This window comes from Urocampus carinirostris, chromosome 12 (assembly GCF_059441175.1).
Source record: "Urocampus carinirostris isolate Australia breed hairy pipefish chromosome 12, RoL_Ucar_1.0, whole genome shotgun sequence".
Taxonomy (NCBI): domain Eukaryota; kingdom Metazoa; phylum Chordata; class Actinopteri; order Syngnathiformes; family Syngnathidae; genus Urocampus; species Urocampus carinirostris.
In genome coordinates this window covers 12,706,058-12,721,207 of record NC_142360.1, presented here as the reverse complement: position 1 = coordinate 12,721,207, position 15,150 = coordinate 12,706,058, and the positions used below count along the sequence as shown (strand labels likewise).

General features: G+C 40.1%; 2 protein-coding genes across 4 annotated transcripts in view; one reads left to right on the top strand and one right to left on the bottom strand.

Moving 5' to 3' along the window:
* Positions 1-14,998, top strand: part of zmat3 (zinc finger, matrin-type 3) — a 39,988-nt gene extending 24,990 nt beyond the window's left edge. Inside the window, exons 6-8 of one of the 3 annotated variants that reach the window (XM_088349971.1) lie at positions 683-854; positions 6,443-6,533; positions 14,343-14,998. In XM_088349971.1, the coding sequence (XP_088206097.1) occupies positions 683-854; positions 6,443-6,473 (203 nt within the window). In that variant the 3' untranslated portion in view covers positions 6,474-6,533; positions 14,343-14,998. Of the gene's footprint in view, positions 1-682; positions 3,472-6,442; positions 6,534-9,650; positions 9,767-14,342 lie in introns of those variants that run through there. The other 2 variants (XM_088349970.1, XM_088349969.1) reach the window with 2 other exon arrangements.
* On the bottom strand, positions 6,077-14,900 carry LOC148354982 (E3 ubiquitin-protein ligase RNF14-like). The gene is made up of 7 exons (XM_088349968.1): positions 14,333-14,900; positions 11,990-12,120; positions 10,905-11,435; positions 10,729-10,807; positions 8,953-9,165; positions 8,711-8,883; positions 6,077-6,514 (listed from the first exon to the last, which is right to left on the bottom strand). The coding sequence occupies exons 1-7, from the start codon at positions 14,478-14,480 to the stop codon at positions 6,374-6,376; spliced, it is 1,416 nt and encodes a 471-aa protein (XP_088206094.1). The 5' UTR covers positions 14,481-14,900; the 3' UTR covers positions 6,077-6,373.
* Positions 14,999-15,150: the final 152 nt, after the last annotated feature.

The window sequence follows — 15,150 nt, the reverse complement described above, 5'->3', positions numbered from 1 at the left end:
TGCTAATTGCGTCATGGATTTTGTCAATCGTTCGTTGTGTGGTGTCGGCGTCACTTAATTTTTCTATGTATCTTTCAGTTTCACTCTGTTTTGGATTAAAGTGGGGCTTGGACACTTATCACATTTTTTCTAAGAAGAGTAAAGCTGCTGTTAAATTGTGCAACACACCCACACACAGGGAGTTCATAACACTAACTCTGATCATGAAAGCACCACAAAGGGCAGCCGATACTCTTATCAATTATCACTGGATGTACCAGTACCCTAAAATTGGTCCGCATGCAATGCATGTTATCAGTACTTACAAATTGATAGTTTGAAAAATAATCTCCCTTCCTGGACATGGCCACAAAATTCATTATTTCAAGAGGATCAAGAGGTTCGATTCCCAGCACCTCCATTTTATATGTAGAAGTGTCCTTGGGCAAGACACAGAATGCCTATAAGGAGGTAATTGCCTTGCATGGCTGACGCTGCAATCGGTGTGAGCGTGTGTGTGAATGGGTAATTGTGAAGCACATTGTAAAGCACTTTGGGAGGTCTTCATTGACTCAAAAAGCGCTATATAAATGCTGACCATTTACATTTACTTACCTTTAATGTGGTCCAGGCAGGACTATTGATGCCCCTCTTGTCTCTGCAATGGACATCGTTGTTACAGATTTTTTCTATCTTTTCCTAGGGCCTTACTACAACCCTCGACCAAGGCAGCGGATCCCTCGAGATTTAGCCATGTGTGTGACACCTAGCGGGCAGTTTTACTGCTCCATGTGCAACTGCGGCGCCGAGCAAGAAACGGACTTCCGGCAGCATTTAGAAAGCAAGCAGCACAAATCCAAAGTGTCCGAGTTGAGGTACCGCAACGAGATGGAAAACTTGGGCTACGGCTGAGAGCCCAAAGAAAAGCCTCAAAGGATTCTCATAACAAAATGTTATTTCTCTAGAACAGATCGTTATTTTTCAGTCCAACTCAGGATTTAGGTCAATCGAAAGTGATCTTGCGGTTTTGCTGCACTTGACTGGTTAGATAACATAAAAAACTGCCACTTGCGATGATTGTGGCATGTAACCTACAAACAAGATTAGGTCAAAAGCACAACAACACAGAGCATGATGTGATTTGAGGCCTTTGTTGCAGGACCCCAAGGGGTCCTCTCGAATCAGGATTCACCCAGGCTGGCCTTGTTTGTGCCTTCAGGCAAGGGCGTAGTTTTGGCATGGACGGACGGGACGTGTCCCCACAAATATTGAGCAATCGTTGTTTGGTCCTCACCAATACAGTGGTACTTCTTCATACGAGCACCTCTAAACTTCTAAATTTTGGTATACACGTTTTTATTCACAAAAATCTTGTACATAGAAAATCCAGTGTGCGAGCAGTACCAGAGGAAACCACTAGAGAATGCTCGAGACCGCTTACCGCTCGTGACTGCTTACCGCCATCATCAACTCATCCAGTTTGCGCATGCAAACTACTACTGGCAAAATACTAAAAATTGTGCTTTAATTTTTGTGTGTCTAAGTTCATTTAAAGTTACTTTACTTTATAGTGTACAGTAAGTTTTATCAACAGTCTCTTGACCTCATAACTGTCAACCTGCGCCAGCTGCTCCTCTTGTTAACGATGGTATATCCACCTTATTACGCCATAATAAACCTTACAAACACACACCTACTTACTCACAGCAAGACAGACTTCGTAGAATACCGGGAGGATACTAGCACTCTAAGATGGCTTTGCCATCTGCTACTCGTGGCCGAGACCATCCAGATTAAAACCGAGATGGGCAAGACGAGATGGGTCTATTTATTTATTTATTTTTTCTGTATAAAAATGGTGTACACAATGTGAAATATTGATAAAACACAACATACAAGGGAAACGTATAAGTTGACAGGTATTCAATCTCCAGGACTCATCCTTGCGACTCTTCTTCTGCACAACACGCACACAATTATTACAGCGCTCATCATGAATTCACATTTTATTTTATTAATATCTTATTTATCTTATTACTGTATATTTCTATGTTCGCTTACTATTTGAATGTTTTTAGTGATCGGGATGATGTGTTGTACAGCTATTTAGGATTTACTTGTATGCTTTTGGGAGGACGGAAGTGGACCATTTAGTTTTGAATTATTTCATATCGGGTAAATTTACACGGTTTCATGAGCAATTCGAGCTAAAAGCATGATCCTGAGACTAATTACAAAAAGATATACCACTGTATTGAGTTATTACTTTTAAAGGAAATGTCAATGTCCCCACCAATGCCAAGACCAAACCTACATGCTTGCCTTCAGGGGTCAGGAAACTAGATTACAGTATAAACTACTAATTTAGGGCAATCAAGAAATGATTACTGTTGATATTTCTATATTATTTCGTAACTGCTTTCTGTATAGAAAAAGTACTAAATGAGTATTTACTAACTGCTGTAAATATTGAAATTGTATAATTGTCAGGAATTGAATCAGCTCATCAGTATTTCAAAATCAACATGGCCAAATGTTGTTTTTCATTGTAGCTTGAGAGTAACCGAATGCCAAAACACTATGGAAATATAAATCCTTAAAGAGAAATTAATTTATTTGATCATTTGCACCAAACATTAAGTAAAGGACATTCAGGATAGAAGTAAAATGAATGTTTAATCTGGATTAAATTATTTATCCGCAATTACAAATGATTTATTATTTTACATAACATTTGGATTACAAATTTCTTAACTGTCCATTCCGGTAGGAGTCTAAAAAACTTTATGTTGAATCTGAATAAAAGCTTTATTTTTGCTGATATTCGGATTAAACTTTACAATTCGGAAAATATCCTGCTTTTTCTTTAAGAAATGATATTGGTTATTGTTGGCATGTGTCGGTGATGTCTCGACAAATTACGAAATAATCTAAAGTGTGAAAATTCCAAATCCGTTTTAAAAGTACACGCAGTTGTAAGGTTTCTTTAAAGGGACAGACACGGATTATTTTGAAGGTAGTAGCTTTTACACTGAATTGAGCGTTTTACTTTGAAGAATAATTATGCATATTTTCCTTGGGACGAACAGTGAATAATTTAAAAAAGTATGTTTTCTACAGTGTTAATATGAGTTGCTGTTCTATTTTAGAATACAGGATTGAAATGAAAGCATAGTGATGATACTGCTGCACTTGAGCTTGTGTTCGTTGTTTAGTTTTGCACCTTGGACTCATACTATGTTAGGCTGATTTTGCGCATGTGCATACTGCATACACTAAAATCTGTTTTTCAGCCTTCACTTGTATCTGATGATGATAAGATTATTTTTATTTTATTCCCTGTTGACTTGACACGCGGGCATTCGAATTGTCATGAACTTGATGCCATTAACTACGTGCATCTTACTTAACTGCCTCATAGGGCACATATTTATTATTTATTGTTGAATATTCTTATTGAAAAATAAATAAAAATATTAAATTATTTCGTTACATTTTTTGTTGATTGACCAATTTCTACCACTCATGAATAAAAAAATCCCGTCACTACAGAAATCCTTCGGTTATCGCGGTTAATGGGGACCGAGACCACCCGCGAAAACTGAAAATCTGCGAAGTAGCGGCGCCCCTTCAAAAAAGCTTAAAAAAAACGTATACAGATATACAGTATACCCCCCTGCCATTAAACCGAAGTGATCGCTGGCATGATGGTAAGGAGTTATTGGGTGACTCATCCAGAACTCTTCACACTGGAACTGAATGTACCAAAACATGACCCACAAGTGTAGCCTTGTCTTACATAATCAATTTACACAGAATAGGACTGCGGCAAAACGACTACGAACCATTCAGTATGATTGTATTAACTGCTCTCAACCACATGCAGCCATCGCAGCTTATTTCGCTTGTTAACACTACCGCTTACATATTGAAAATAAAAACAGTGAAAATGTTATATTTGATGAGTGTTTGCGAAGCGTTTTGGGAAACAACATTTAAAAACCTTCTGAGCTACCTTTTGACAATAACAACATACTTTAGCTAGCGGCATCGAACGGCTTTTACAACAAATACACGAAACCACACACAATTAGCCGTGTTTAGGTAGAACAAACAACCGCTCGCTTTTGGTATAATAAAGTCAAACTTTAAAAATGAAATGTGACAGAAGAGAACATACTTAAGTTGCGTCGCCGAGTTCCTCCATGATAAACAGCGCCACATAAGGGGAGGAGTTGAAGGAGGAGGGGGTGAGCGTAGCGGTAACTCACCATGACTAAGCATTGTGTCAGGGTCTCCCCCTCCCCTTCACAATAAGAGTGTCCACGCCGTGTCCTCAGTTGACATAAGCTCGCGCTTGCTCAAGTCTATAAATGCTTTTATTGAGAAGGTAAGGTATATTGTTTCGACCTGCGAAGCTCTGAACCCGCAAAAGTGGAACTGCGAACTAGCAAGGTTCCCCTGTAATTCATCTGTCACAACCGAAACAGGCAGTGGACACAAATGCGTGACGTTTCACACAATGCTTTGAGGGATCGGGGAAGTCAGGGCGAGAGGAAAAAAACAACAGCAATCCGGTGCTCACTGGGTAGGAGGAGCAGGAAGTCCTCACGAACGAAGAATGGTTGGGGATCGGAAGTAAGTCGGGCAGCCGGGACGGAAGACGGAGAGTGGTCGGAGTTCGGAACAAGTCGGGTAGCCGGATGGGAGAACGAAGCGTGGTCGGAGATCGGAACAAGTCAGGTAACCAGAGACGATCAGGAAGCCAGTGACGGGATCGATACAGGAACAGGTCGGGACAGACGGGAGCCAGAGTCAAAAAGTGCTTGCCTTGCATGTGCAAAGGTTCACTGACGGACTGACAAGGAGTGAACGAGAATGACATGTTTACATAGGAGATTTAGTTAGGGAACGAGTGGCAGTGGGGGCAATTGGCAAATCATGACATTATCCTTTGCCAGGGACAGCCAAATTGGCAAAATAAATTTAAAAATCTATTCATTGGTATAGTTCTGCTTTTGCAAGGCACCTGAAATTAAAAAGTACTTTGAAAAAAACAAACATTTTTTTCAACGTTTGAGTAATATTAGAATACGGTAATTTCTGTTTTACACTGAACTGGTGTTGACCCAACGTTGCGTAATGTTGAAAATTTACTTGTTGAATCAATTTCACACTGCGGTCAAAGTTAAAAATGAATATTCTTCAATCCTTACGGATTAGTATGGACACTGTTTCTAGTGTTAATTAATTCTGGCTGTTGTGATTGTTTTATAATGAAGTAAAAAAACAGTTATCGAAAAAAAGACCTTTTTTATGAAACATCTTAGTTGTCCAAATGCTGGATTATTGATAAATTTTGAGTTTAGTAAGACACTCAAGATACAGAGAGTGGACATCAAGGAATTATGAACTTGCAAGGAGAACAGGAGAGGGCTGTACAAAAACCACTCATCATGTCTAATGCCTTCTGAAAACCCTCCCCTGCGCCCTTTTTGTTAAATGTCCTAGGTTACAAAAAGCAGATCCTTCTAACCCTAAAGGGTGTGGATATCAAAGGACAGCAACATCATTGGGAGATGGTGTCAATGTTGAAAACAGTACATACTAGCCAAAACAGTCAACAATATTCAAAACAGAATGAATCTATCAAATATTAACTAAACAATGTCAGAAAAATGCTGACGGCAGGATAAAACTGGTTAATTTTTATGACATCAACTTGTTGTATTAGTTTGACGATTGCGTTTACAACTTCCGCCCGCTTCACTTCATTGAAGCACCTGGTGCCTGTCTCTATTTTAACTAATAAAAATAAATGTTAATAAAATCTCCCTATTAGTAGTGGTGTTGATCACAACCAGGGATTATTTTTGCAAGTCAATAAATTACTAATTAAAGCAATGTAACACTATACCTTGGTTTAAGATCAGGTAATGGTGTAATTGTAATCCTGTGCAGTCCTTTGAGACATTTTTGTGATTAAAGGCTATATAAATAAATGTGACTTGACTTGAGTACATTTCGTTCCAAATCTGTGGGTTGTATTGTATTTACCAGAGCCATATCCCCCTAGTGGGAGGTGGTCAAGAACACATTGACATTTATTGACATTTATTGACATTTTTGACTCTTTCTGGGAGATTCATACAGAGGAGGGGATTCCAGACCCCCTTGCTCAACCCAACTAATGTGTTGCAATATCTTGTTGGGAGGTGACCAAACCCCCCGGTTGTGAGATACAAACGAACCCAAAAGGGGAACAATGCTCCCAGGTCCTCAATTGTCTTCTTTCAACTAAATTAGAAATCATCTAGTGTTGTCTGCGTACAATATCGAGGATGGGAGAATGCCGCATTAATATTGTACTTTGGCATAAGTCTGAGACTGATGGTCATCCGTTGTCCGAATACATTGAACACGACCGGTCGTGAAAGTGATTGCTCATTTTCTTGTTCGACAGTCTCGCCAAACAAGTCCAGCAGAAGCGTTGACCACACTGCGTGCACGTCATCATGTTGCAGCCGTAGTATTTCTGCAAGAAAAACTCATAGGTAAGCTATTTTAAAAACTGTTTCCATGAAGTACAGCGGTGTTTTTCAACCAGTGTGTCGGGGCACAGAGCGTGTGCGGCACAGTTTTGAGGTCATGAGATCGAACCTCCTGTGTGGAGTTTGCATGTTCTCCCCGTGCTTGCGTGGGTTTCCTCCAGGCACTCCGGTTTCCTCTCACATTCCAAAGACATCCATGTTAGGTTAATTGGCCAGTCCAAATTGTTCCTAGGTGTGAATGAGCAAGAAAATTGTCAGTCCCTGTGTGCCCTGTGACTGGCTGGCAACCAGTTCAGGGTGTCCCCTGCCCACTGCCCGAAGATAGCTGGGATGGGCTCCAGCACCCCCGCGACCCTACTGAGGATAAGCAGTGCAGATAATGGATGGATGGATAAAACCTGCTTACAAGGTAGTTGGGTCGAATTTTAACCACGAGGGTTATAGGGGCACCATTTCCTGTGATGTGTCTTAGGCAAGTACAGCCTGGTGGCACACATCCCTCTCTTCAGGCCAATAAATGTTCTCAAACCGGGGACCTTTCAAGCGAATGTGCAAACCACTGCACTACATTAGTACAAGTAACAAAATTAGGCAAGTTGTTTTGTTTGAGGAAGCCGTTTCAGACACTTATCAAATAAGTTAAAAATCTTGCACATAAATTTGCTTATTTTAATAAGAATTTTCCTTCCCCCCCAGAAAATGAAATGTTGGTATGTATCTAGCAAAAAATATTCAAATTAAATGAGTTATGATTATCTATTATGTTTTACATTGCAGGATAGGGAAATACATTTTTCAAAAAACCTTTGATTGCACTGAAAGAAAAATAAAATAGAGTAGAAATCTTGCTCATAACTTTGCTCATTTTAAATATTATTTTCTCATTTTACAAAAAAAAAAAAACTAAAATCATTTTGAACATAGGAATAAAACATGGTTCCACTGGCATATGCATCCATCCATCCATCCATTATTTGCACCGCTTATCCTCAGTAGGGTCGCGGGGGTGCTGGAGCCCAACCCAGCTATCTTTGGGCAGTGGGCAGGGGCCACATCCTGAACTGGTTGCCAGCCAGTCGCAGGGCACACGGAGACAGACAACCATTCACTCACTCCTTCACACCTAGAGACAATATGGACCGGCCAATTAACCTGACATGCATGTTTTTGGAATGTGGGAGGAAACTGGAGTGCCCACGCAAGCATGTGGAGAACATTCAAACTCCACACAGGAGGTTCGATCTCATGACCTCAGAACTGTGCCGCACACGCGCCAACCACTGCGCTGCCGTGCTCCCCTCCACTAGCACATCATTTTTGCTCATTTTTAAGGGACAGTAGGTATAAATAAGCACATCCAAACTGTAAAAAAAAAAACTAGTTCATTAAAAAAATATTGATTTCAAAAATAAGGAAAAATTCCTGAACTATTATACAAACATGCATTTTTTTTAAATACTCATAGGTCCAGAAATTTGCATTTTTTTGACATGAACATGACCTAAAGGAAGCTGTGACAATTGTCTTACATCTTGCTGCTACGGGTAACAAAAAACACAAAAATGTAAAATGGTCCGTTTCCGTTGTTTGTATTCTTCCTTTTTGGCTCTTATTTTTTGTTGCATTACTCTATACAGTGACACTTGGAAGTCAAATAAGTTTTATTTGTATTATTTTATTTTGGAAAAAAACAGATTTAAATATATTAAAACATGGTAAAACTTGAAGAACAGGTAATAAATATTGTAAAATCCAAAATACAGCAAAATCATGAACTATAATACATTATCCTGTATTACCTCTGTTTCCAAGGTGACCACAAATGGTAAATAACTTATACTGTCAATTTAGGCAACATAATTAAAGCTTGAATAATAAAAAATATCTATCTATCTATCTATCTATCTATCTATCTATCTATCTATCTATCTATCTATCTATCTATCTATCTATCTATCTATCTATCTATCTATCTATCTATCTATCTATCTATCTATCTATCTATCTACCTATCTATCTACCTATGTATGTATTTATGTGAAATGAAACCGGCGCCAGGAATTAATTTCTAATGATTCCTGATGGATGGTGTGCCTCAAGATTTTTTTAAAGAAAACAGTCTACTTTGGCTCATAAAGGGTTGAGAAACACTGGAGTACTGGTTTACAGGATAATCATACCTCGATCCTGCAGAGGCAGTATGGACAGTATTTGCTATTGCACTGGATCCAGTGCTCACTCAGGCCGTCCTCCAGACTGCGAAAAACGCCCTTGCGACCATATCTGCCCACCAGCAGGCGTTGCCTTTCGTTGCTGCCACTGGAGTAGTCGTCCCAAAGAGCCTTCATACCCTCTAAAACACACAGGATTTGAGATTGCCCTCGTTTTTTTTTTTCAAATAGCTGCAAAAACGTCAAGCTACCAATGGAGGATGGCAGGTCTGCGTTGCCTTCTTCTGCAACGTCTTTTTGCAGGCCCAGCAGGAACCCGGTCGGCTTGCAGTCGGCATTTCCGTGATATGTCTTTTTGCAGCGGATGCAGAAGGCAAAGTTGCAGACGGCGCACAGAGCCGCACAACTGTCTTTTTCCACAACGACAGGCGAGGCACAGGAGGGCCGTGCGCAGTATGTCACATCTGAACACAGGCGGTACAATTGAGATCTATGGCGCCACATGGGTACACAACGGACAACTATTAAAATGTATTGGCTACCCCCAGCATTGAAAAAAGTCCTAATGGAGAATTTGCAAAACAATAAGTCACTTTTTCTTGTAACTTGTATGTCATGATTACTGGTGTCAATCACCTGTGCCCGCTCATTTGGCGCCAACCGCCGCGAGTTGTGATTAGCTCCCTGTCACTATTTTAACACTGTCCTGTATGTCCCCTGTTGTCAGTCCGTCTGTGAATCTCCGTGTATACTAAGCAAGCCTTTTTTGACCCTGACTCACGCCTGTCCCGTTTTTTGCTCTTGTTTGTCTCCCGCTACGACCTGTTTTGATCCCGACCATGTCTGCTCTCCCGACCCGACTTATGACCCGTTTTAATCCCGACCACATCTGCTCTCTCGTCTCGGCTTATAACTCGTTGCCGACCCTGACCACATCTTGCTCTCCTAGTCCTGGCTACCGACCAGTTTTCCGGCCCTGACACCTCCATCGCTCGCTACAGAAGATCCACTTCCGTATTCAGATCACAATCCGAGTACAAGAGCGAACCGGATCGTGGACGCAGCCCTTCCTCTCTCTTTCAATAAAACTTGTGGTAAACGTCATGCAAGTGGGTCCTGTTTCCGTTCTGGTCCTGACATTGTATGTTTAGGTATTGTTATTCCTCTATTGGTACTGTGCAGTTTTTATCTTCATGCATTATGTTTATTGCAAGTCTCAATTGCAAACAAAATCGTTTAAAATTGAGGAATGGGGAGACGTGAAGTGAAATGTATAAAATATATACAATTTGAATTATAGAATCAATGGCTTAGTGGTTAGCACGTCAGCCCCTCAGTTACGAGGTCCCGGGTTCAAATCCAGCTTTTAGCCTCCCTGTGTAGAGTTTGCATGTTCTCCTTGGGGGATTTCCTCCAGGCACACCGGTTTCCTCCCACATTCCAAGAACATGCATGTTAGGTTGAATGGTGAAAATGGTCCCAAGAAAAGGATGCATGTTTGAATGATTGTAATGTAGGTCTCCATGTGCCCCGCGACTGGCTGGCAACCAGTTAAGGAAGTCCTCTGCCTGAAGGTTACTGGGATGGGCCACAGTAGTGAGGATATGCAGTGTAGAAGATGGATGGATTGATGATCAAGACATATCTGATTTGTTTTTGTATGTTACACTAAAATTTTACATTTTACAATTTTTAGCTCAATTCTTCTCATTGCACCAAATTGCAAAAGGTTAAGCCTAAAATTGTGATGTTACTTGAAAATAATCATTATCCTGTTTTACTTTTTTACGACTTCAATTTTCTAACTGGACTTTTCTGCAAACAGGAAACTGCTCTCTAATTAATATCAGAATATTGAAAGTTGGCTCGCAGTTCTATTGAGCCATTCCAAAATTCTAAGTGTGCCTATCGTGAAGATACCATTCAGATACTCAAAGATCTACACCAGCCACAAGGGGGCAATCTCAACTTTCATGCCTTGTTGCCTATTCTTAATGATAGTGTGAAAAAATAGAACATTTTTGCACCTGCCATGCGGTCCAGGGAGGATTGCAATAGAAGTCGGTCGTACCGTCTGAAGAGTTCCTCTCCTACCAGACTCATCACCTAACAAATTGAGCAAAACAACTGAACCAGGATTACATGAGAACAAAGCAAAAATTCCAAAATATATAAGTCTTTAGAATAGCACTTGTGACTTTACTTGTGCTTGTGTGAGAACAGCCAAGCATCCCGCCTGAGCGCAGGTGACGCCATGGACATTTCCTTCTGTGATGCGGACTTTGCAGAACTCAGCCAGACAGGCCCGGCAAAAGACGTGCCCGCACTCCTGTAGTCGAAAACATTCCGATCCTAGGTAGCCGGTAAAACAAACTGCGCAGTCGTAAACCGAGCTTTGGAACACTTTCTCTCTCTGTGAGGCATCGTGGTCTAAGATTTCCGAGAGGACATCATGCGCTGCACTTAGTGTGGACCCGCAATAGGATTGTTCTTTCGCTGTTGCTGGATCCATTTCCATTAAATGACGTTGATGGGCCTGGCTGGAATGTGCTGCTGCAGCGCCTTCGCCCTGACTGCCGGGCAAGCCACCGGACTCGTCAGACAGCTCAAGCCCAGAATCGATGTTGAGGAAGGCCAAAGTGTCTTCTCTCAGGAACTGGACCCAGGAGAAGAGCACCACCCCTCCATTGCCCGCTCGGTACAGGTCGGCAAGATGAGTATCCAGAGCTGCCAACTGAAAATGGTAATGCCATAGGTAAAATCTTGCAGATTTTTAGCAGCTGGTTAAAGCCACGCACACACTAAAAACCATTAGCGTGGGAATTTGGTGTTGATGCTATTAGCTGCGGAACATCAACGGCGCCATCGCCAACACACCTGAGGCGGTTTTCAGTTCTACTCCAAGTGTTTGAGGTCACATGTTTTCAGATCACGTGACCATTCACGATGGTGACTACTACAAATTTAGATCGCTGTTACAACGATGAGCCCATATTTGCTACTTCACCAAATGAGAAAACGCAAAAAAAAATCACAGATTGACAGTTGTTTTCAGACGTCATCGCGGTGTTTTTGATTTAGAGCGCATGCATTGTGAAAAAGAGCAGCTCGCCGTTTTGCCCTGTTCTCCGCACATGTGTGAAATTTGGCGATCGAACGTTAAAATGATCAAACATGTATGAGACTGGACAGTCACACTTTTTTTCCTGCAAAAAGTGACCCAGCACACCGGAAGCAGGAAGCAAAATAACAATTGCCAGCAGCGCCGCACGCAGGGCTAGAGCTCACCTGTTGGTAAGTCAGCCAGTTGCAATGCAAAGTGAGGGAAGGAGGGCGTGAGGAAGGGTAATCCTCTGGGAGTCCGAAGGTCACCAGCAATGGCGGAAGGAATGAGATTTTGTATTGCTTCACCCTTTCACCTCGGGAAAATAAAGAACCACAAAATATCTTCTTCTGGATGAAAGTAAACATGTTTCGTTGGCTATTTATGAGCAAAGAAATGTAGTATTTCGCGGTACTCATTCGGCCAAGGGTTCTTTCTCTATGACGCCGTGTGAACATCAAAGCTCTCCAAGGGATAAGGTATTAATTTCAAAGGTAAACTAGTAAGCTCATAAAATTAATGTTTTATTCATTTAAATGGTTTGTATTATCTTAAACAGATTGACTTGCAATAAAATTACAGAGGGGATTCTTGGTAGCTATCTTTTCAAATAAGATTGACTTGTATCATTTTCGTTTTGCTAATTTAAATATATAACATTGTATTTTTTATCAAATATAACCTCAACATTTACCATTTTATTCAATATATTTATTCATATTTGTATTATTTTATAATTAATCTTAATTCTTATTTTAAACTTTTTTTTTTTTCAATTTGCTCATTTTCGGTATTATTAATTCCTCTTATTTTTCATCCATCCAGTACCTCAGGAGGTAAAAAAATAATAAAATAAAATAAAATCACTTCACAACTGCTATTTAAGGTCAACAAAAACAGTGCCAGAGAACATCCAAAAATTAATTACTCGGAAAGAGGGAAGTTACAACTTAAGAAGTTGTAGTAAATTAAAAATCCCAAAGGTGAGAACCACCAGGAAAAGTATGTGTGTGTCTGTGTGGAACTTTGGAACAATTTACAAGACGACATCAAACAAAGTCCAACTATTCACATGTTCAAATTTAAATACAAAAAAACATTACTGACAGAGTACAGAGATGAAGAAATGGGGTATGAGTGATACTAGATATTGGAAACACTGTGTTTACAACTATAGTTAACCTTGTTGTTATCGTTAATATTATTATATAATAACTTATTATTGCTATTGTTATTATCATTGGTGTCACAATGATATTTAGTGACTAGTAGCATTATAACATTAATAGATGGGTACTACGATGATTAGTGTATAAAATATGTGACTATTGTTATTATTATAATTATTCCTATCTGACCTATGTAATATGTATATCCGTGAGATTTTGTTATATTTAGACACAAAAGAGGAGCTGTCTGTAAAATTTAATTAATAGGGAAGATGAAGGGGAAAGGAAAATAAGCGTCTGCTTCTTACTACCCCTTTTCGAACATGTTAACATTATTTTTGTTGTTGAGTCATTGTTTTTTGTCCTGTTTTTATTTTATAATGTTCGAAATAAAGTTTTCATTCATTCAAAGTACTCGTCTTGGGATCGAGAGGTCGTAGGTTTGATTCCCGGCTCCTCCGTGTTGTATGTCGAAGTGTCCTTGGGCAAGACACTGAATGCCTCATGCCCCCAATGAGCAGGTAGTTCCCTTGCATGGCTGACGCTGCTATCAGTTAGTGCAGTGATTTTCAACCACTGTGCCGCGGCACAGTAGTGTGCTGTGAGAGATAGTCAGATGTGCCGTGAGAAATTATCCAGTATCACTTTGTAAATTTTGAAATTTTATAAAACATTTATGTATCGTTTTCTGCAAATATTATGTCATTGTCAAGTGTCTGTGCTGTAAAAACTGGGGGTATTACGAATTAGTTTGTATTTAAACATCCTGTTCAGTGTCATTTTATAACATTTTTGGTTAGTGGTGTGCCGCAATATTTTTCCAATGTAAAAAACATACACTGGCTCAAAAAAGGTTGAAAAACACTGAGTTAGTGTGTAAATTGACTATATAAATGCAGACCATTTAAATTTTATCCTTTTGGGGTTTGGATTGGCTGTATTTGTCTGTATTTGAAGGCCTTTTTTTGTTACTTTTTTGTGTTTCAGGCTACACTAACGAAAACATTCGGGAATGAGCATAAAATCACTCTCCATATCACACACCTCCCCCTCCATTCCTCCTACCTAATGTATTCCACCCTGAACAACTATGAATAAAGTAAGATAAAAGCAGATAGGCGTGGTGAGGAAAAAAATGATAATAGCTCTTTGAAATCATTTAGGCATTGTTAACACATACTTAGAGAGAAAATAGTCTACTTTTAGCGTTTGAAAGACACCTCAAAAGACGTACTGCTGGATTGTTTTCATGAAATAATTAAATGTCGTTACAGTCAAAGTACACATTGTATGAAAAGTGAAATGAAATTATTTACATTGTCTTTGGGAGGGGGAAAAGCTTTTATTATTTGTGTTTACCTTGTCGCAGCGTAACCAGGTATCCGGAAGGAAGGTCCACTGAAACTCGGAATTCTCCGGAGGACTCCGAAGGGTGGCGAGCGAACTCATCCGGGCCGAAAATACTTTGCAGAGCCAGCAGTTCGTTTTCCTGCTCCTCCGAGTCCATTTCTGCGCTCCAAATGACGGACGGCACCTTTCAGATGTCTCTTGTTGTTACGATTCCAAGTTCCTGCAATGTTGTCCGCCCCGCTGCTGACTCATCTCATTTGAATGATGTAACGAACAGGAATCTGCAGCAACTCAAATCACTGCGCTGTGCGCGTGACACAATTAACGCGCTATTACTCATGGGCGTAACCACTAAAAAGCGCCCCTAAATTCAACCCAAGGACCCTGAAAAAATACAGCATTTTTAAAACTCTCTTTTCCTTAATATAGGACAGGATAGGTAGATTATTTTCAAAGAAAACAACAAAATGTGAACAACACAAGAGTCAGAAATACTCCACTGCCTTGAAATGGTTCAGACAATTTGATTCCTAGCACTGCTCTAAACCCCCTACCCGCTCCTCTTTCGCTCTACAGTGACTTGCGGCATAGCGGCGGAGTTCTTGGACGCTCCGGTATATTACGGTGAATCGGTAAAGTGTAGGGTGCAATTATAAAGTGTTGAATAGAATTCATAATAGTGTAATAAGTGCCATGCTTCTTCTTCTGTTGGTGTATGTGCACTCAATTAGAAATAAATGAATAAAAACTGAACATGGCGTAGTAGTCGTGTTGTAATGTGATGTTCACAAATGGGAAGTGACACAACCGAACAGTGTTGAATGATT

Excerpts from the sequence above, each read along its gene's own strand:
- LOC148354982 (XM_088349968.1), bottom strand. The coding sequence starts at position 14,480 with ATGGACTCGGAGGAGCAGGAAAACGAACTGCTGGCTCTGCAAAGTATT. Across the intron at positions 12,121-14,332 it reads CCTGGTTACGCTGCGACAAG|GTGAAAGGGTGAAGCAATAC; the intron begins GTAAACACAAAT and ends TATTTTCCCGAG. Across the intron at positions 9,166-10,728 it reads CTCCCTGGACCGCATGGCAG|ATGTGACATACTGCGCACGG; the intron begins GTGCAAAAATGT and ends GCCTGTGTTCAG.